Source organism: Aquarana catesbeiana, linkage group LG01 (assembly GCF_042186555.1).
Source record: "Aquarana catesbeiana isolate 2022-GZ linkage group LG01, ASM4218655v1, whole genome shotgun sequence".
Classification (NCBI taxonomy): domain Eukaryota; kingdom Metazoa; phylum Chordata; class Amphibia; order Anura; family Ranidae; genus Aquarana; species Aquarana catesbeiana.
The window spans coordinates 67,005,592-67,029,072 of record NC_133324.1 but is presented as its reverse complement, the minus strand read 5'-3'; the positions used below and the strand labels follow the sequence as shown (position 1 = coordinate 67,029,072).

At 46.2% G+C, this 23,481-nt stretch overlaps 1 protein-coding gene across 2 annotated transcripts in view; it reads right to left on the bottom strand.

Annotated features, from left to right (window-relative positions):
* Positions 1-23,481, bottom strand: part of DCC (DCC netrin 1 receptor) — a 980,705-nt gene that overhangs the window by 495,484 nt on the left and 461,740 nt on the right. For both annotated transcript variants that reach the window (XM_073619854.1, XM_073619846.1), the window contains exons 3-4: positions 17,393-17,677; positions 1,985-2,135 (exon numbers count right to left, since the gene is read on the bottom strand). In XM_073619854.1, the coding sequence (XP_073475955.1) occupies positions 1,985-2,135; positions 17,393-17,677 (436 nt within the window). The remainder of the gene's footprint in view (positions 1-1,984; positions 2,136-17,392; positions 17,678-23,481) is intronic.

Sequence of the window (23,481 nt, the reverse complement as noted above, 5' to 3'; positions counted from 1 at the left end):
TAAAGCTCTGTTTGTGGGAAAAAAAGGACATCAATTTTGTTTGGGTACAGCGTCGCACGACTGCGCAATTGTTAAAGCGACGCAGTGCCGTATCGCAAAAAAAGGCCTGGTCATGGGGGCGCTGAAGTGGTTAATTACACCCTCAGAGCGAGTGCGAACTGTCAGTTCGGACATGAATCGGATCACGTGGATGTGAACACCCATGCGATCCAATTCTGGAGCGAACCAAAAAAAAGGGTCCTGCATGACCTTGGTCCGAATGCAATGCAAATTCAGCCATACAATCTGTATGGCTGAATTTGCATCGCACAGACATCGCATGGGATTTGCACGGCAGTGCAGTGCGAATCACATGCAATATCGCACAGCGCACCAGTGTGAACCCAGCCTAACCCCTTGACGCCGACCTCACACAAATATGCGGCCCCAGTAGAATGGGCTTTTTACTGTGGGGCCACATATTTGCATACTCCCCTTTATGCTGGGAATGTGTGCCGCATGGCATGCTCCCAGCACAGAGATCAGGGTCTCACCGGGAGCTCCGGGCCCCGTACTAAAGTTTGGGACACAGAACACCTTATTTTGGGTCACCTGATCGCTGTGATAGCTTCTTACTGGCTACCACAGTGATCAGTCACTGTGAAGCTAACCCCACGTTATCTCTCTCTGTGAATAGAGGAGAGAGAAACATTGTACCTTTCTCTTTCCTTCCAGAGAGAAAAAAAAATTTTAAAAAATGTAAAAAAAGAAATATATATATATATATATATATATATATATATATATATATATATATATATATATATATATATATAGTATTTATTGGCGTATAACACTCACTTTTTCACCCTAAAAATTGGGTGCAAATAGCACGTGCGTGTTATACGCCAATACTTCAATTTTAGATGCCTCGGAGGGGACAGGGATGGGGGCGGGACGAGCGCTGTCAGATTAAATACAGTGAGAATCTCCTGTTTACTTGGCGGCCTCTGTAAAAGGAAGTCCCGTCTCCTGGGCCACGCCCCTCCCTGTCCCCTCTAGGCTGCAGATGGGCATCGATCAGGCTGCACTGATGGCAATGGTGAGGCTGCTGCATTGATGTGGACTGATGAGGTTGCATTGATGGCACTTGTGAGGCTGCAGATGGGCATGGATGAGGCTGCATTGGTGGCAATGGTGAGGCTGCAAATGGGCATTGGACAGCCTGTATTGATGGCAATGGTGAGACTGCAGATGGGCACTGACCCTTATTTTGCTTTAAAGTTCCTTATTTAAAATTTAATTTTTTTTCCTGAAACTTCCATCTTAAAATTAATGTGCGTGTTATACACCTGTGCGTGTTATACGCTGATAAATACGGTATATATATATATATATATATATATATATATATATATATATATATATATATATATTATTCGTAATAATAATAATAACAAAAAAAACAAAGAAAAAAATAAAATATACCCAGATCAAGGTTTGATCTAGGTCAGTGCCAGGGTTAGAGTTTGGGTCAAGGTCAGGGTCAGTATTTTTTTGGACAGGATTTTTTTTTAATTAGTATCAGTGTCAGGAGCTATCCATTACCATTTACCACCAAATAAAAGGCCAATTTGTCCTGAAAAAATGTGGTGTAAACTACATAGATGCACAAAGCAGTGGAGATGATACGTACGGTTTTGCTAACACATGTCAAAGTTGCAAAATTGTACTTAGGCATTAAGGTTTGTTGTTTGTTTTACCCTTAGGCGTGAAGGGGTTATAAACGGACAGAAAAAAAGAACAAGATTTGGCTTCCATAGACTTCAGTGGGGTTTTCGGTGCTTAGTTTGGGGTTTAAGAATTTTTTTGGCCAACGTCCAGCCAACCAAACCTCCGTCGTTCTCATAATATGGTTAAAGCGTTGTAGTCCTAAAATGAATTGTTTGTTGAGGTTTATAGAAGTCTGGGTGATCATAAAACAAATCCAAAGTAAAGGACTTGCCTGGTCGGGATGAGTTCTTCTCCATGCATCCAGAAGATGGTGGGCGTTGGGTATCCAGAAACAGCACATTCAAGGACCGCATCCTGTCCTTCCACAACAGCGACGTTGGAAGGCCTTTGCAGAAAGATTTGTTGTCGATGTAAGCCGGATTCTGCAAAACAAGAAAAGCTGGTTATTTCTTCTAAGAAAAGGAAAAGCCTGGGGTGTGCATTATGATATTCAAACTGTGAAAAACATCATTTGCCTTCCCAATCAGCTTAATTAGCTCCGTATGATTGGGTTGTTTTTGGAGGAATTTTCAACAGCTGAAAAGATTTGTGTGTTCTCTACTGGCATATAGTAATATAGCGGTGACAGTATCTGCTCGCCGCTTGCCCATTTTTACAACCTGAAAATAAACTTTTAATTCAACGATCAGATCCACTGAGTTTATACCGTGCACGTTTTCTTATCAATATTTGTATCATTTTGTATGTATCAGTTCAAAGAATATCCGGCTTTTACAATGTAAATACAGTAAATAGGTGCTTTTCCACGAAGGCCAAAGAAACAGGTTCACTTACACCCCCTCCATTTACATAAGCTTTTATGTAGGAGCCTCCTGCTGGGCGAAAATCCTGACTGCTGACAGATCACTAAGAAGGTACAAGAACTGCTGTTTTGGGGAACCCATTAGGCAGTGGCGGCCCATAGTGCAAGGCGCAGGGGCGCCACCCCCCTATCCATGCATCTGGCCCCCTAATCTACATGCGGGGTGCTAGAGGCATGGATTTTAATGGGGTAGATAGAAAGATAGATAGATAGATAGATAGATAGATAGATAGATAGATAGATAGATAGATAGATAGATAGATAGATAGATAGATTACATTGTTACATAGTAGGTGAGGTTAAAAAAAGTCCATCAAGTCCAACCTATGTGTGTGATTATATGTCAGTATTACATTGTATATCCCTGTATGTTGCGGTTGTTCAGGTGCTTATCTAAAAGTTTTTTGATCGATGCCCCCCGCTGAGACCACCGCCTGTGGAAGGGAATTCCACATCCTTGCCGCTCTTACAGTGAAGAACCCTCTACGTCGTTTAAGGTTAAACCTCTTTTCTTCTAATTTTAATGAGTTGCCACGATTCTTGTTAAACTCCCTTCTGCGAAAAAGTTTTATCCCTATTGTTGGGTCACCAGTACGGTATTTGTATAAAAATACAAATACATAAAAATATACTTTAATGAAAGACAGATAGATATTATTATTATTATTATTATTATTATTCTGGGTTTATATAGTGCCACCAGTTTGTACAGTGCTTTATAATATAAAGGGAGACAATACAGCAACAATGTAATTCAATATACAAGAGGGTTAGGAGGGCTCTGTTTCTGGGAGCTTACAATCTAATAGATAGATAGATAGATAGATAGATAGATAGATAGATAGATAGATAGATAGATAGATAGATAGATAGATAGATAGATAGCACTTTTTCTCAGCTACCGCCCCTCCACTCCTCCCCTGCCTGTCTAGTGGGGTGAGCAGTGTTGGGTCCCCATGTGTGGTGGTTCCTGTGGCCCCCTGTGGTGTGTGGTGGTCCCCGTGGCCCCCTGTGGTGGTCCCTGTGGCCCCCTGTGGTGTGTGGTGGTTCCTATGGCCCCCTGTGATGTGTGGTGGTTCCTGTGGCCCCCTGTGGTGTGTGGTGGTCCCTGTGGTGTGTGGTGGTCCCCTGTGATGTGTGGTGGTTCCTGTGGCCTCCTGTGGTGTGTGGTGGTCCCCGTGGTCCCCTGTGGTGTGTGGTGATTTCTATGACCCTCCTGTGATGTGTGGTGGTTCCTGTGACCCCCTGTGGTGTGTGGTTGTTCCTGTGGCCCCCTGTGATGTGTGGTGGTTCCTGTGACCCCCTGTGGTGTGTGGTGGTTCCTGTGGTCCCCTGTGGTGTGTGGTGGTTCCTATGGTCCCCTGTGATGTGTGGGGGTCCCTGTGGTCCCCTGTGGTGTGTGGTGGTTCCTGTGGCCCCCTGTGGTGTGTGGTGGTTCCTGTGGCCCCCTGTTATGTGTGGTGGTTCCTGTGGCCCCCTGTGGTGTGTGGTGGTCCCTGTGGTGTGTGGTGGTTCCTATGGCCCCCTGTGGTGTGTGGTGGTTCCTGTGGCCCCCTGTGATGTGTGGTGGTTCCTGTGGCCCCCTGTGGTGTGTGGTGGTCCCTGTGGTGTGTGGTGGTTGCTATGGCCCCCTGTGATGTGTGGTGGTTCCTGTGGCCCCCTGTGATGTGTGGTGGTTCCTGTGGCCCCCTGTGGTGTGTGGTGGTTCCTGTGGTCCCCTGTGGTGTGTGGTGGTTCCTATGGTCCCCTGTGATGTGTGGTGGTTCCTGTGGCCCCCTGTGGTGTGTGGTGGTTCCTGTGGCCCCCTGTCGTGTGTGGTGCCCACCTCGGCTCAGTACAAAATACTGTAGTGCTTTATTTTGCATCGCTCCCTCCAGCTTGGGGATTATTGCACAATGTTTAGCTCTATAAATGTTTTCCTCCGCTATCCGAGACCACATCACATAATTGCCCAGTGATCCAAGCACAATGTTTAAATTGCAAACCCAGAGTTTAAACTTCAGGTCAACAAAACAGTCCGATCCACAAAGAAAAATATTGGTGCATAATAAGCGGCATAGAGAAAATAATGGTAAGAGGTTTATCTGAAAGAAAGAGAGCAGACTGCGGATAAGCCGGGGAAGGGAGGACGGTACGCGGGGTTTCATTTGCTCTGCCACACTATGATGGCTTCTGTTCATTACCGGATTAGACAGAATAGCTGCTATGTAAAGCAGTGCAGTCAAAGTTGAGTGATAATATAAATATGTTTTTACTGCGTTCTTATCGGCTCCCGCTGCAGAATAAATGGTTCACATTCATTATAGGAGAGGGGCCTGGGGCTCCTGGGAGGATCCCACATAACAAGACCCATACCTCCCAACTGTCCCTGATTTGGAGCAATGTCCCTCTGTCCCTCATTCCTCCTCATTTGTCCCTCATTTTGGTCTGATCTATATAGATGTATATAAAATGCACTTTTTATCTATCAAAAAGTGTTTTCCAGTGCTAAACCTTTCATCTGATTTCTAAATTGCTACATTTGTAAATTCCAAAATCCAATATAAAGGAATAGTAGTGGTACAAAAAAGCACTTGTGGGTTTAACCAATCTTATTTTTTTGTACAATTCTCCTTTAAGGGGGTGTGGCAGGGGGTGTGTCCTATGTCTACATACTTTTGCTGATAGGTGCCCCTCATTGCCATCTCAGAAAGTTGGGAGGTATGCAAGACCAACAATGTGATTGGTTAATTCTTTCACTGATTCATGGAACATATTGTTGGTATGGGTATGTGGGGGACCCTCCCAGGAGCCCCACACCCCTCTACTATAAGAAATGTAGATCAGCAATCAGCAAGGCTCATGCTTTGTGGAGTGCTCTGGCTCAGCTGCAGAGCCGGAGGTGTGCCTCTGTGTATCTGTGTAAATCCAGGAAGTGAACAGGCAGCAGCTTCAGCTGCCCACAGTTAAAATGGCTGCAGTCAGACTCAGTGGAGGGAGATTTCTGCAGCATGTTTGGCAAGTACAGAATCACAGTATATATAAAATAATATGCAAAGTGGTTGGAGGAAAGCTTCCAAATGGCAAAGATGTACCCAGTGAAGGGACTATCCTCAACTGATACACAGAGATTATACAAACTCTTCTAAATAAGTTGCACCTGTTTATCGGCAGTCTTTTCTTCACTACATCCGTTCAAAGTGCTGCATTTACAACATTGTCTGAAAAAAAGTGGGCGGAGAGCTAATATTACACTCTGCAGAGCTCAGTGAGGAGAGCTCTGACAGCTGATTGGAGGAAAGACACATGCCTCCCCTGTCACATTTTTTCTCTTGGTGTCAGGAAAACTTGTCAGAAGTGACTTATGCAGATAACAGAGGAGTGAAGCAGCAGACAGAAATGACACCTAGTGCTCTGGATTGAGACAAGTACACGCTATAGAGGGATATGCTTTGTTCATATTTTTACAACCACTTTAAAGGTTCAGTTGCGCTTAAAGGGCTTGTTTAGACTAATGTTAGACCTCTGAAGAGTCACCTGTGCTGGATTGCTTTTCAGAGAGCATTTGACAGGCTGTGAGGTGGTGTTGGGCCACCCCCTCACAGCCTATTTTGCCCCTAGAAGCCTTCACGACAACACCACCCCCACATGCATTGTAGTTGTGGTGAAGCCCCATTTACTTGAACGGTTTGTGTTTGGTGAGTGATACACTTGCCTCTGCAGCTTAAGGGGAAGCAGTTGGGGGGGGGGGGGGAGCACCGCTAAACTGTGTGTTTTTACTGCCCTCCAACTGCAAGTGTAAATGCGCCATAGGACATGAAGAATAGTGTATACACTATATTTTCAAAAGTATTGTGACGCCTGCCTTTACATGCACATGAACTTTATTGGCATCCCAGTCTTAGTCCGTAGGGTTCAATATTGAGTTGGTCCACCCTTTGCAGCTATAAGAGCTTCAACTCTTCTGGGAAGGCTGTCCACAAGGTTTAGGAGTGTGTCTATGGGAATGTTTGACCATTCTTCCAGAAGAGCATTTGTGAGGTCAGGCACTGATGTTGGACGAGAAGGCCTGGCTGCAGTCTCTACTCTAATTCATCCCAAAGGTGTTCTATCGGACTGGTCAGGACAGTCAAGTTCCTCCATCCCAAACTTGTCTATTCATGTCTTTATGGACCTATAACAGCTTCAACTCTTCTAGGAAGGCTGTCCACAAGGTTTAGGAGTGTCTATGGGAATGTTTGACCATTCTTCTAGAAGAGCATTTGTGAGGTCAGGCACTGATGTGGACGAGAAGGTCTGGCTCACAGTCTCCGCTCGAATTCATCCCAAAGGTGCTTTGTACACTGGTCCAAATCATTTGGAGGGGGGATTATGGTGTGGGGTTGTTTTTCAGGGGTTGGGTTTGGCCCCTTAGTTCCAGTGAAGGGAACTCTTAAGGCGACAGCATACCAAGACATTTTGGACAATTTCATGCTCCCAACTTTGTGGGAACAGTTTGAGGATGGCCCCTTCCTGTTCCAACATGACTGCACACCAGTGCACATTGCAAGGTCCATAAAGACACGGATGAGCAAGTTTGGGGTGGAGGAACTTGACTGGCCTGCACAGAGTCCTCCTGACCTCAAACCAATAGAAGGTCTGCGAGCCAGACCTTCTCGTCCAACATCAGTGTCTGACCTCACAAATGCTGTTCTGGAAGAATGGTCAAACATTCCCATAGACACACTCCTAAACCTTGTGGACAGCCTTCCCAGAAGAGTTGAAGCTGTTATAGCTGCAAAGGGTGGGCCAACTCAATATTGAACCCTACGGGCTAAGACTGGGATGCCATTAAAGTTCATGTGTGTGTAAAAGTAGGTGTCCCAATACTTTTGACAATCTAGTGTATTCCAGGAGGTGGCTGTGCACGTCTTCCATTGTAGAGAAGAGAAAAACCCTTTCCGCTGCAATTTTGATGCCATAGGACAGAGGTCACCATGTCTATTCATATTACCATGATTGCATAGACACATTTACCACATAGCAATCACCTGATTGCATGAATCAACCCATTTAAATGGCATGACCATTCTACCCATTATAGTTGCTTCTTTTCAAACATATTATGTAACGTTAATCCTGCTTTCTCCCGCCGATAAAATGGAAATTACGAAAAGGTTTTGCGATGTAGAATTAGGAAGGTGTGGGAATGTTCTAGTGATGATTTTATGGAAGTGCCGTGTTCTCGGGTTATGTGGTCCTGCAGAAAATGGCGTGACGGGAGATGTACGGAGCACTCCATTTACTGTGAGTGGTGTCAGCCAGGTCAAGTGTGTCAGCAGTAATTGGGAGAGAAGAAAACTGGCTAAAACTACTTTTAAAAGGTGTGCTGCGCCTGCGAGGGGAATGACAATTTCCCCAATGAGAGATAACGGCTCGGAGGATTAACAGACATCAAATGTGAATGTAGACGAGGTTCCGATGATGGGGTGATGCAGAGAATCACTACTGCAGGGTGACAACTGCCGATGGTGTTGCTATAGAGAAATCTTATCAGTGGATACAATATTCTGTATAAGTGAGACAATGGTCATCCTAGAGATTTGGTTGCTGGTGGGTCTGAACTGACACCATGGTTATTCCGAACGGACCAAATCTAAAGTCCGTCAGATTTGCGACTGGAAAAGTCCGCTGAAGGTCCGGTGAAGCCCACACACGATCGGATTGTCCGCCGGATTTGGTCCGTCAGCGTCCGTCAGACCAGTCCGGTCGGAAAGTCCGACCGTGTGTACGCCCCATTACACTATCCTTCCTTGTCACCCTAACGCTAACCCTCAAAGTAACATTCTTTGTAGCTTTAACCTTATCTACAACCCTAATACTAACTCTAATACTAACCTTCCCTGCAACCCTAACATTAACCTCAACACCAACCTTATCTATAACCCTAACACTAACCTTCCCTATAACATTTCCTGTAGCTCTAACACTAACCCTCCCACTAACATTCCCTGTAACTCTAACACTAACCCTTCATTAATGTTAACTGTAACTCTTATGTCACGTACACACGGTCGGATTTTCCGATGGGAAATGTTGGATGTGAGCTTGTTGTTGGAAAGTCCGACCGTGTGTATGTTCCATCGAACATTTGCTGTTGGACTTTCCGCCAACAAATGTTTTCTAGCAGGTTCTTAAATTTTCCACCAACAAAACTTTGTTGTCGGAAAGTCCGATCGTGTGTACACAAGTCCGACGCACAAAAGTTCACGCATGCTCGGAATCAAGCAGAAGGAGCAGCACTGGCTATTGAACTTCATTTTTCTCGGCTCGTCATACGTCTTGTACGTCACCGCGTTCTCAAGTTCGGAATTGTTGGCCAACATTTGTGTGACCGTGTGTATGCAAGACAAGTTGGAGCCAACAACCTTCGAACAAAAATCCAAGGTTTTATTGTCAGAAAGTCCGATCATGTGTATGGGGCATTACACTAACCCTCACACTAACCTTTCTTGAAACCCTAACACTAACCCTCACACTAACCGTTCTTGTAGCCCCAACACTAACCCTCACACTAACCATACTTGTAGCCCCAACACTAACCCTCACACTAACCGTTCTTGTAACCCCAACACTAACCCTCACACTAACCGTTCTTGTAACCCCAACACTAACCCTCACACTAACCGTTCTTGTAGCCCCAACACTAACCCTCACACTAACCGTTCTTGTAACCCCAACGGTAACCCTCACACTAACCATTCTTGTAGCCCCAACACTAACCCTTACACTAACCGTTCTTGTAGCCCCAACACTAATCATCACACTAACCGTACTTGTAGCCCCAACACTAACCCTCACACTAACCGTACTTGTAGCCCCAACGCTAACCCTCACACTAACCGTACTTGTAGCCGCAACACTAACCATCACACTAACCGTTCTTGTAGCCCCAATGCTAACCCTCACACTAACCGTTCTTGTAGCCCCAACGCTAACCCTCACACTAACCGTACTTGTAGCCCCAACACTAACCCTCACACTAACCGTACTTGTAGCCCCAACACTAACCCTCACACTAACCGTACTTGTAGCCCCAACACTAACCCTCACACTAACCGTTCTTGTAGCCCCAACGCTAACCCTCACACTAACCGTTCTTGTAGCCCCAACACTAACCCTCACACCAACCTTTCTTGTAGCCCCAACACTAACCTTCACACTAACCGTACTTGTAGCCCCAACACTAACCCTCACACTAACCGTTCTTGTAGCCCCAACACTAACCCTCACATTAACCCTCACACCAACCTTTCTTGTAGCCCCAACACTAACCTTCACACTAACCGTACTTGTAGCCCCAACACTAACCCTCACACTAACCGTTCTTGTAGCCCCAACACTAACCTTCACACTAACCCTCACACCAACCTTTCTTGTAGCCCCAACACTAACCCTCACACTAACCCTCACACCAACCTTTCTTGTAGCCCCAACACTAACCTTCACACTAACCGTACTTGTAGCCCCAACACTAACCTTCACACTAACCGTACTTGTAGCCCCAACGCTAACCCTCACACTAACCGTTCTTGTAGCCCCAACACTAACCCTCACACCAACCTTTCTTGTAGCCCCAACACTAACCTTCACACTAACCGTACTTGTAGCCCCAACACTAACCCTCACACTAACCGTTCTTGTAGCCCCAACACTAACCCTCACATTAACCCTCACACCAACCTTTCTTGTAGCCCCAACACTAACCTTCACACTAACCGTACTTGTAGCCCCAACACTAACCCTCACACTAACCGTTCTTGTAGCCCCAACACTAACCTTCACACTAACCCTCACACCAACCTTTCTTGTAGCCCCAACACTAACCCTCACACTAACCCTCACACCAACCTTTCTTGTAGCCCCAACACTAACCTTCACACTAACCGTACTTGTAGCCCCAACACTAACCCTCACACTAACTGTTCTTGTAGCCCCAACACTAACCCTCACACTAACCCTCACACCAACCTTTCTTGTAGCCCCAACACTAACCTTCACACTAACCGTACTTGTAGCCCCAACACTAACCCTCACACTAACCGTTCTTGTAGCCCCAACACTAACCCTCACACTAACCCTCACACCAACCTTTCTTGTAGCCCCAACACTAACCTTCACACTAACCGTACTTGTAGCCCCAACACTAACCCTCACACTAACCGTTCTTGTAGCCCCAACACTAACCCTCACACTAACCGTTCTTGTAGCGTATCATCAACCTCACACTAATCTCCCAAGTAACCCTAGCTCTTATTCTCTCTATAACCCTTACAATAATCTTCACTGTAATTTTAACACTGATCCTCTCTATAACCCTCACAGTAACCTTCCCTATAACCCTAACATTAACCCTCCCTCTAACCCTCACACTAACCTTTCGAGTAACCCTAACACTAGCCTCATGTTAAGACTCTAATCTAATACTAATCCTCTTTAAACCCTCACACTAACCTTCCCGTTAACTCCCACACTAACCTTACCAGTAACACTAACACCAACCTTGCCTTAATTTTTCCTGTAACCCTAACACTAATCCTCTCTATATCCTAGATTGTAAGCTCTAACAAGCAGGGCCCTCTGATTCCTCCTGTATTGAATTGTTTTGTAACTGTACTGTCTGCCCTCATGTTGTAAAGCGCTGCACAAACTGTTGCCACTTTATAAATCCTGTATAATAATATTAAACCCTTACCCTAACCTTCCCTGTAACCCTAACAATGATCCTTTCTATAACCCTCACACTAAACCATTCCTGTAACCCTAACTCTAATCCTCTTTATAACCCTTACATTAACTTTCCCTGTAACCCTAACACTAATCTTTTCTATAACATTCAACAACACTAACACTCTATATAACCCTTACACTAATACTCTATATAACCCTTACACTAATACTCTATATAACCCTTACACTAATACTCTATATAACCCTTACACTAATACTCTATATAACCCTTACACTAATACTCTATATAACCCTTACACTAATACTCTATATAACCCTTACACTAATACTCTAAATAACCCTTACGCTAACCTTCCCTGTAATCCTAACATTACCTTCCTTCTAAGCCTCCCACTAACCTTTCTTTGAACTCTAACATTGACCTTCACAATATCCCCTTTCCTGTAGCCCTAGCTCTAACCTTCCCTCTAACCGTATGACTAAACCACCTTGTAACCTTTACACTAACCTTCACATTTCCTTGTAATCCCAACACTAAATCTCTCCTAACTGTCCTTCTTGCACAATCTTTTCCTGTGTCTCTAGCACTGAGCAGCTTTAACATTTGCAAAAAATCCTGGGGTATGCAGTCCTCAGGGTTGGGCACTATGATATCAGTCACTACAGGCTAAAGGCCTGGTGCTCAACCAGTCGCTCGAGGGGTACATGCGGCACTCGGACCACAGCAGTCTGTAATGGGAACGTGGATCAAATCATTTGGTGGAGGGGGGATTATGGTGGAGGGTTGTTTTTCAGGGGTTGGGCTTGGCCCCTTAGTTCCAGTGAAGGGAACTCTTAAGGCGTCAGCATACCAAGACATTTTGGACAATTTCATGCTCCCAACTTTGTGGGAACAGTTTGGGGATGGTCCCTTCCTGTTCCAACATGGCTGAGCACCAGTGCACAAAGCAAGGTCCATAAAGACATGGATGAGCAAGTTTGGGGTGGAGAAAGAAACTTGACTGGCCCGCACAGAGTCTTGACCTCAACCCGATAGAACACCTATGAGATTATATTAGAGTGGAGACTGTGAGCCAGGCCTTCTCCTCCAGTCAAGTTCCTCCACTCCAAACTCGCCCATCCATGTCTTTATGGACCTTGCTTTGTGCACTGGTGCTCAGCCAAGTTGGAACAGGAAGGGGCCCACAAAGTTGGAAGCATGAAATTGTCCAAAATGTCTTGGTATGCTGGAACTAAGGGGCCAAGCCCAATCTCTGAAAAACAACCCCACGCCATAATCCCCCCCTCCACCAAATGATTTGGACCAGCGCACAAAGCAAGGTCCATAAAGACATGGATGAGCAAGTTTGGGGTGGAGGAACTTAACTGAGTCCTGACCTCAACCTAATAGAACATTTTTGGGATGAATTGGAGCGTAGACTGCTAGCCAGGCCTTCTCGTCAACATCGGTGCCTGCCCTTAAAAATGCCCTTCTGGAAGAATGGTCAAACATCCCCATAGACACACTCCTAAACCTTGTGGACAGACTTCCTAGAAGAGTTGAAGCTGTTATAGCTGCAAAGGGTGGGCCAACGCAATATTGAACCCTACAGACTAAGACTGGGATGTCATTAAAGCTCACGTGCATGTAAAGGCAGGCGTCCCAATACTTTTGGTAATATAGTGTATATTAAACATTATGTATGACCCTTTGGTAATGTCACATTTGAGACCCCCTTTAGCTCATAAGTTGACAACCGGGGGGCCAAAGTGTTCACTTTGAAGGAAGCTGCATACCATCGCCTTTCTGTTGTCTTTTTATTGCTATTTTCAGGTAAACACTCTAAAATATTTCCCTGTTCCAGCACTGCTATTTATCTATCGTCCCATAAATAAAAAGCCATTCATTGCTTCTATTGTGTGACACAGCTGATACTTTTTGTTGCGCGGTGGTAGTACATCATGTCAGCTCTGCGAGATTTCACATCAGGAGTTTTTCTTCGAGTTTAAAAAAAAAAAAAAAAAAAAGCTGGGAAATCTGCCAGTCTAGTAAAATTATACCGATCTGAAAGATCCGTCATTTCCAGCACGAGCGGCGGTGATAAATCTCTATTGTTTAACGAAATACAAATTCCCAAACAAGCCACCTACTGCAAGATCTCCTAATTACGCTTCAGACCGAACAGCGCGCTCGCTAGGTGGAGCATGCTGGGAGATTGACGGGCCCGGATAAAGTTTTAGGCAGCGTTGTGCTTTTGGGACCGTTTCCAGAAAAGACGGTGGTGGGTCTGAAACTGACGGGGAATTGCAGAAAGTGACTATGCTGTTTAAAATCTCTCATTCTGCTTGGGGTATATACTAAAGATGCATTTGTTTTTTAACCACTTGCTTACTGGGCACTTAAACCCCCCTTCCTGCCCAGACCAATTTTCAGCTTTCAGCGCTGACACTCTTTGAATGACAATTGCGCGGTCATGCTACAGTTTACCCAAATGAAATTTTTATCATTTTTTTCACACAGATAGAGCTTTCTTTTGGTGGTATTTAATTGCTGCTGGGGTTTTTATTTTTTGCTAAATATAACAAAAAGTGACTAAAATTTTGAAAAAGAAAAACAAGACTGTTTCATAGTTATAAAATTTTGAAAACAGGTAATTTTTCTCCTTCACTGATGGGCGCTGATAGGCTGCGCTGATTGGCACTGATAGGCACTGATAAGGTGGCAAAAATGGGCACTAATAGGTGGCACTGATAAGCACTAATGAGGTGGCACTGATAGGTAGCACTGAGAGGTGGCACTGATGGGTGGCATCGATGGGCACTGATGGGTGGCACTGAAGGGCACTGATAAGTGGCACTGAAGGGCACTGATAGGTGGCACTGATGGGCACTGGTATAAACTGGTAGGTGACACTGATAGGAAGCACTGATCTGTGGCCCTGATTATTAGACAATGATGGGCATTGATTGGCAGCACTGGTGGGTATTGATGGGTGGCACTGTGAGCACTAGTAAGTGGCACTGTGGGCACTGGTGGGTACTGATAGGTGGCACTGGTAGGTGGCACATTGGGCACAACCGCGGCTTTCTGAGTGAAGGACCGATGTCCCTCTGACAGAAACCGGTGACCGGCTTTTTTTTCCCCTCACTCTGACAGCTTGAGAAAAAAAAAACACTGATTACCGAGCTTCTGTTTACATCACATGATCAGCTGTCATTGGCTGACAGCTGATCACGTGGTAAGGGGCCGGGATCGACCCCTTACTCGGATCTGTGATCAGCCGAGTCTCATAGATTTGGTGATCACAGACTGAGCCGCGCGCGACCTGCGCTTGCTCGGGAGGACAGCCATGGACGCCTTCCTGGCAATTAAGGCCCGCGCTGCAGCCGTCTTTCGGCTATAGCGTGGGCGCCAAGTAGTTAAAGAATTTGATTATTCAGTCTTAACTCCTTACCGTCCAGCTCCTTTAAGTGGGTCTTTACTCCGGGGCTGACTTTACAATCACGTGACTTCTGTGATTGGCTGAATGGCCACTGATAAGGGGGTACCAATGGTCCTCCTGTACAGGGCTCAGGCCCCATAATTTCAGCAGGGGGGCCCAGGCAGCATGAAGAATAAAATCATGGACAGAAGGAAGTGACCAGTGCGGCGAGGGATGAATTACTGGAACCAATCCCCTGTATGGATCTGCCTGCAACAGCTGAAGGCTGGCTTCATCTTATTTCCCTCCCGGCAGCTTTCGGCTGTTTCATGGAGGAACTACAGAGGATCTGTTCTAGTAAGCAACACCAATCATCATCCTTCCCCCTGCTGCTGGGCCCACCCCAGTGCACCCCTCCAGCAGTGCTGACAGCTTCTTCTCCTCGCCCTCCGGCCAGCTGCTGCAGAGTATTGGCGATTGCTTCAGAATGGAGAGTGGATCAGGTAGGCTCTATGGAACCCCATGATTTCTAACAGCAGCGCTGATTGGCTGTAACAGTGGTCAGATGATTGAGAGCCCATCCTGCCAGCTCCCGATCATAACTAGATACCCAGGGCTGTCTATGATAGTTTGGTCACAGTGCTCATGATTTCTGTGATTGACAGTAACAGTGGTCACATGATCAAGAGCCTGTCCTGTAGATACCCAGAGCTGTCTATGACAGTTCAGTCACTGAGCTGGGATCACACAGAGCTTGTGACTTCTGTGATTGGCTGTAACAGTAGTGAGTGACATGATCAAGAGCCTGTCCTGTAGAGGCCCAGAGCTCTCCATGACAGTTCGGTCACAGTACTGGGATCACGTAGTCTACTCAGAGCTTGATTGCTTCCCCCTGCCTCTAAAAGAAGTTTCTGGTGTTTAGGGAGGGAGCATTTACATGGCCATCCTTAATATTGAGCAGAGCCCAGCCAATCCCTGGGGAGGTGTGCCAAGTTGGTGGCTGGGAAAGCTGTTAAATAGTTTGGATCCCTGAGGAGATTGTCATTCTCCCTCCTTATGGATAAATGAGCTGAAAAAAAGAAAGGGGCTGCCTGCTTTGGGACTGGATGCTGAGCTACTAAAAAGGGGCTGCACCTATGGACTGACCTTGTCCCTGAAATTTGGTATGAGTAAAGCCTCATATAAGTTCTGAAAGTTACTTCATGGTACCCTACTGTGAACCTGTAGGCTGTCCCAGGCTAGCCTATCTGTTCTGCAAGCTTCCTCATGGTTTCCAGCTGCAAACCCTATACACAGTTTCAGTCTAGCCTATCTGTTCTACAAGCTACTTCATGGTCACCAGCTGTAAACCTTTAGACTGTTCCAGTATGGCCTAATCTGTTCTGCAAGCTACTTCATGGTCCCCAGCTATGAACCTAAATACTGTTCTGCCACGTACACACGATCGGAATTTCCGTCAGAAAAAACTTGGATGGTTTTTCTGACGGAATTCCGCTCAAGCTTGCCTTGCATACACACCGTCACACAAAAGTTCTCTGAACTTTCGACCGTCAAGAACGCGGTGATGTACAACACTACGAGGAGCAGAGAAAATAAAGTTCAATGCTTTGGAGCATTCGTCAAATTGTTTCCGAGCATGTGTGATTTTTTGCACGTCTGAATTGCATACAGACGAACGAATTTTCGGATAGGAAATTTTCCCGAACGAAAAAATAGAGAACATGCCCCCAATCTTTTGCTGGCTGGAATTCCACCAGCAAAAGACTGATGGAGCATACACACGGTCGCATTTTCTGACAAAAAGCTCTCATCAGAGTTTTGCTGGAGGCATTTCCAATCGTGTGTACGCGGCATTCCAGTCTAACCTATCTAATCTACAAGCTACTTCATGGTCCCCAGCTGTAAACCTTTACACTGTTCCAGTCTAGCCATATCTGTTCTGCAAGCTACTTCATGGTCCCCAGCTGTGAACTCTATACACTGTTTCAGTCTACCCTATCTGTTCTGCAAACGACTTCATGGTTCCCAGCTATGAACCCAAATTTCTGTTCCAGTCTAACCTATCTGTTCTACAAGCTATGTCATGGTCCCCAGCTGTTAACCTATAGACTGTTCCAGTCTAGCCTATCTGTTCTGCGAACTACTTCATGGTTCTCAGCCATGAATCTAAAGACCCTTCCCGTCTTGCTGCATCTGATTTACAAAATATCTCACGGTGCCCAGCTGGGAGTGAAAAGAAACTGTGCTGTTGCTGTTTAGAGAATTGTCCTCCGTAGATTCGTGTCCTGAAGTTTTGGAATACTCTACACCACCCCAAATCCCTTCCATAGTTCCTATCAGCAGAAAATACAGAAAAAGACAAACCTAGACTATTCCCAATGAGTGTCTGGCTGCCTCACAACTGCCGTGGAAAAAAACAGTTAATCTAAGTGGCTCTGATGGGGGAAATCGCTACAAACATTTTCACCATGGCAGCACTAGAAGGTTAGGTTATAGGTGGTGACTTCAATGAAACACTGGTGGGAACAGATTAAGGACGTGCAATCAAAAAGGAAGGTAAAAATTCCCAAGCCACTTTCACACTTAAGTCTTCTAATGTTCAATCAAAGTTGTCTGTGCCACGTCCGCGGCACATGAAGGGAAAGCATAAGAGCATTAAACGTCCTTATCGAAAATTAAGCATGCAAAAATCTGAAAGTACGCTCACCAGATAAAAGGCGGATTTCAGCCTCATTTCCCGTCCTGGAGCTGCCGGGGTTTTTGGCCAAGCATCTGTAGAGTCCAGCATCTCCCGTTTGAAGTCGACTGATCTGCAGTGTCCCCAAAGGCAGGACCAGCACACGCGTGTCACCAGGAATCAGTACCAGATCTTCTTGATTCTTCTGCCAATGGATAGAGGGCATGGGCTCGCCAACTATTTCACACTTCAGTAAAGCCGTATCACCCAGGAAAGACGTGACGGATTCCGTCTGGGACAGGAACCTCAGCGGACCTGAAAATAAAACACAAAGAGGTTAAACCTACAAAATGACAAATACAATGTCCTTGTCATATAGGTGTGTATAGATTTAAAAATTTAAAGTAATGAAATAGTTGTTTGATATCAAAACTTCTAAATATTTTAAAGCTAAACTCCAGCCTTCCCTTCAGTCTGGCACAGTTGCATAGCTCCTCTTCTGTACTGAAATTGCTTACTCTGATATCACTGCACACTGTGAGTCTCTCACAGTGTGCATTAGAAGCTGCAGCAAGTCAGATAGAGCCCGCCACATTTCCTGGTTGGAAGACATCCAGCATGATTTAGCCCTTTTTCCACCCATTCTGACTGTCCCCATCACACTCCCTTTCAATTCATTGGATTTTAGTTCTTCAATCATGGAGGCTCAGCATCACATGCGAGTGTTTCCTAGGGTGGTCTGCATGCAAATATAGCCTGCCTAAGAATGCCCACTCCTCCAGACGGACATCCGCCTGTATATCTAAAGAGATTTAGATATTTGCATAACCCCTCCCAAGAGCCAGCCTACTGTTTGCATCAATGGTGATGGCTCTTAGGAGGAGTACTGAGGCAGGGCACTGTAATATGTTGAGGAATCTATTTACAGCAGGGGCCCCCCAACACCCGGGCCGTGGTTGTTGGTGACCAGGTCACACAGCAGGAGATGAGCGGTGACCGCGGTTGTCGCTCACCTCCTGCTGCGCGGCCATGGCTGCGTGTCCATTACAGTGCCCCCCTTTACAGTGGAGTCCCCTTTACATCACGGTGCCCCCTTTACATTATAGTGCCCTCTTTACAATGCAGTCCCCTTTACATCACAGCCCCCCTTTACATCACAGTGCCCCCTTTACATCATAATGCCCCCTTTACAATGCCTTCCCCTTTACATCACAGCCCCCCCTTTACATTACAGTGCCCCCCCTTTACAGTGGAGTCCCCTTTACATCACAGTGCCCCCTTTACATTATAGTGCCCTCTTTACAATGCAGTCCCCTTTACATCACAGCCCTCCATTACATCACAGTGCCCCCTTTACATCATAATGCCCCCTTTACAATGCCTTCCCTTTTACATCACAGCCCCCCCTTTACATTACAGTGCCCCCCTTACAGAGCAGTCCCCGTTACATTAATGCAAAGTGGACTGTACTGTAAAGGGGGCGCTGTGATATGAAAGGGAACTGAGTTCACTGATGTAAAGTGGGGACTGTGACTGTGCTGTAAAGGGGGGGACAGAGGACAGACTCTGTGAATATCCCCCACCCCCCTGGTCCCTGGGAAACTCTCTCTCTGTCTCTCTATACACACTATATTGTCAAAAGTATTGGGACACCTGCCTTTACACGCACATGGACTTTCATGGCATTCCAGTCTTATGCCCCGTACACACGGTCGGACTTTGTTCGGACATTCCGACAACAAAATCCTAGGATTTTTTCCGACGGATGTTGGCTCAAACTTGTCTTGCATACACACGGTCACACAAAGTTGTCGGAAAATCCGATCGTTCTGAACGCGGTGACGTAAAACACGTACGTCGGGACTATAAACAGGGGCAGTGGCCAATAGCTTTCATCTCTTTATTTATTCTGAGCATGCGTGGCACTTTGTCCGTCGGATTTGTGTACACACGATCGGAATTTCCGACAACGGATTTTGTTGTCGGAAAATTTTATATCCTGCTCTCAAACTTTGTGTGTCGGAAAATCCGATGGAAAATGTGTGATGGAGCCTACACACAGTCGGAATTTCCGACAACAAGGTCCTATCACACATTTTCCGTCGGAAAATCCGACCGTGTGTACAGGGCATTAGTCTGTAGAGTTCAATATTGAGTTGGCCCACCCTTTGCAGCTATAACAGCTTCAACTCTTCTGGGAAGGCTGTCCACAAGGTTTAGGAGAGTGTCTATGGGAATGTTTGACCATTCTTCCTGAAGCGCATTTGTGAGGTCAGGCACTGATGTTGGAAGAGAAGGCCTGGCTCGCAGTCTCCGCTCGAATTCATCCCAAAGGCATTCTATTGAGTTGAGGACAGGACTCTGTGCAGGCCAGTCAACTTCCTCCACTGCAAACTCGCTCATCCACACTATATTGCCAAAAGTATTGGGCCACCCCTCCAAATCATTTGGTGGAGGGGGGATTATGGTGTGGGGTTCTTTTTCAGGGGTTGGGCTTGGCCCCTTAGTTCCAGTGAAGGGAACTCGTAACGCATCAGACATTTTGGACAATTTCATGCTCCCAACTTTGTTTGGAGATGGCCCCTTCCTGTTCCAACATGACTGCACACCAGTGCACAAAGCAAGGTCCATTAGCGAGTTTGGGGTGGAGGAAATTGATTGGCCTGCACAGAGTCCTGACCTTAACCTGACAGAACACCTTTGAGATGAATTAGAGTGGAGACTGCGAGCCAGGCCTTCTTGTCCACATCAGTGCCTGATCTCACAAATGCACTTCTGGAAGAATGGTCAAACATTCCCATAGACACACTCCTAAACCTTGTGGACAGCCTTCCCAGAAGAGTTGAAGCTGTTATAGCTGCAAAGGATGGGCCAACTTAATATTGAACCCTACAGACTAAGACTGGGATGTCATTAAAGTACATGTGTGTGTAAAGGCAGGTGTCCCAATACTTTTGGTAATATAGTGTATATATCAGTGGCGGCAAATCCATACGGGGTGCAGGGGCGCCGCCCCCCTAATCCATGCACCCTAACCCATGTGCCCGGCCCCTAATCTACATGCAGGGCATCGGACACATGGATTCCAATCGTTTTTATTTTTTTTAAGCACACGATTGGAGCCTGGGGCTCTAATTGGCTTGAAAAAAGGGTGGGCTCGGGGGGCAGTGTGACAATAGCAAATTAATATTCGCTATTGTCTGCCTGATTCTCCATTTGGCCAATCAGGAAGCGGGACCAGAGACCTGTCACGCGATTGGCCGAGAGGAGAAGCGATCCTATTGGCCAGGAGGAGGGAGGAGACACAGGGGAAGATGCTGTGAAGCCCAGGAGGAGGAGACGCAGAGTGAAGCCGCCGCCCGGAGGAAGCGCTGCCCGGGACCTAGATGGGGTGAGTGCGGGGCTGGTGACCGACCGATTGGGGGGGGGGGGCCTGTGACCCGACCGACCAACCAACCCCAAAAAATAGGCCACCAATGGTATATATATATATATTAGAGTTTACTAACATTACTTCTACAAATCAGTATTGTCACTACTGGCTGCTGGGGCCCATGGGCCATACAATAAGTACTAAAGGGCCCTCAGGCAGCAAGTTGAGCACCAGGGGACCACAGTGTTCTAAAGGTGCGTGTGTTATTTAGTTTAGTTTAGTATTAATCAAGTCGACCTTCCAACTAGGGTTGCCACCTGTTCGGGATTCACCCAGACAGTTCAGGTTTGGAATCATGGACAGTCCGGGTTTCAGACTGCCTGAAACCCGGACACATTATTCAGATTGGACTATGGCTTCCCAGCAGGTTTTCTGGCTGCAGTTGGCTAAGCTGAGAGTGTCTGTTACATTCTCCTTCACACTGCCCAAAGCCAGCACTAACAAAACGAACAATTCCCCCCCCCCACACCAACGGTAGAGGAGAGAGAGGTCAATCTGCCCCTCTTTCTCCCACCCCTACCCCTGCCCACACTCCAATCCCCAGCACTGTGCCTCAGAAAAGGATAGTGGGGGCCAGAAATTGGAACTCCAGCAGCCTCAGATACATCTGGATGAGAGGTGCTGACTGCCACGGGGTGAGTGGGCTCACCATCCATAACACCCCTTACATCAGAGTTCCCCTTTATACCAGAGGCCAGTGTTTGCACTTACAGCAGAGTCCTCTCCGTACATCAGAGTGCTCAGTGTTCCCCCTTAAATCAGGGTTCCCAGAGCATCCCTTATGTCAGAGTCCCCAGAGTTCTCTCTTACATCAGAATCTGCGGAGTCCCCCCCTTACAGTGAAAGGGAGCTCTGCAAGTTCAGATGTAAAAAGGGGAACTCTGTGGACTCTGATGTAAAGGGGGACTCTTGTTATTAACGTCATATGATTAGAATGCTATTTAATAGCAAAATATATGTATAGTTTGTACTATTAAAAAAAAATTCTGTGTGCTGCTAAAGTGTTCGGGTTTGACTTGAAGAAAAGGTGGCAACCCTACTTCCAACTTTTCTTTCTACGCTACTAAAAGAGCCATTGACGTTCTGTAAAAATACTCTTTAATTGGAAATAGATTCAGATTGATGATTATAGAGGCACGTTGGCAATTATAAAGCACTTATCATGTAAAACACCGCGGTTTGCCAATAATTGCGTTTGTGCGCCGTAATAGAATGCGCAAGGGGCTTGTTTCATGCAATGCAGACAAATGATATCGAGAGCAGATAGCGGAGACGGCACAAGGCAACCACGTCGCAAGGACGCCTCGGTCCCTCCGTGTTCATTGGGTGGAAACTGAGATATTAGAGAAGAAATGTAATTAGCAATCACCAAGATAAATCCTTGTATTGAGAATCTATAGTGACTCAGCTGCGCTCAAGAAAATCAATTTGCCATTTTCTTATCTGCGCCTCTTCGGAGTCTACAACAACAACAAGACAAGATTTAGGTAAAAAAAACATTTAAAAGCGAGTTTGCTTGCATGTCAAAAGATGCAAAACAAAATCAACGAAAATCATAGACCATCACAAGGGCTGAGATATCGTAGGATAGGAAAACGTGTGCAACTGGTGACCTCTCCTTCGGAAAATGATAGTTGCTTGGCTGTTGTGGTTATATAAAATTTTGGATGGGGTTCTACTTTAATTAGCAAGCGAAAACATTCAGCTACTTATGCCAGTAAACAAAGCAATAGTGGCAAAGTCAGAGCATTCAATTAATTTACCTTTAATATGGTTTCTATGCTGCAGAATAAGCAGACACAGTTCCATAGAGCAGTGGCCGCCGACCACTGATGGTCCGTGAGAACATTTTAGTGGTCCCCAGAGGTTCTGCCACAAACCAACAATTGTGACAGATGTATAACGAGCAATGTTGTTTCCAGTGTTGTTAATACTGTCAGCGCGCATTGATACCTGATGCCTCCTCTGTAGTTCAGACTCCTGTGAACTCAGAGGGAGGTGCCGGGAGTACTGCAGAGAGCGGGAGGTGTAGAAGGAGGGGATTTCCAATGGCAGACTGTGGAAGGGAGCAAGGAACTCAAGCACATGGCTTGATAAGAAGGTGAGATCCAAAGAGTCTGTGTAAGGCAGCAGTGTGATGCAGAGAGTGGACGGGGAGGGGGGGGGGGGGGGGTTAGACCATTGTGTGTATAAGCCATGTAAAATTCAAGTTAGTGGTCCGCAGGATTCAAAATTGTGGGTTTAGTGGTCCGTGAGGTCTGAAAGGTTGGCGACCACTGCCATAGAGGGTCAGTAGCAGCAGGGCTGGGACTAGGGGGAGCAGGAGGGGCAGCTGCCTTGAACACAGTGTTTTTATGTGTCATGGGGATACTAGAAGAAAGCAGCCTGTACAGTACATTTAACCAAGATCCCCACCCTTTCCATACATTACTGTCCTGCTTGGGGGCAGCCTTACCTGACAGGAGGAGCCCAAGCAGAGGAGCACTTATGTCTCCATGCACCTTGCAACTGTCAGACAGGCAAAAGCAGCACCGTAATGCCGGTGAAGCACCCTCCTAGATAGGTGCTAGGTTAGGTAAATTTACTGGCTTAGTGTAATCAGTTGAGCTGCATATGATTGTTTAGGTCTGTTCTGTGTTTCACTGGCTGCAGGGTTGACTGCTTCCCCCTGTCTGTCTGGAAAGAT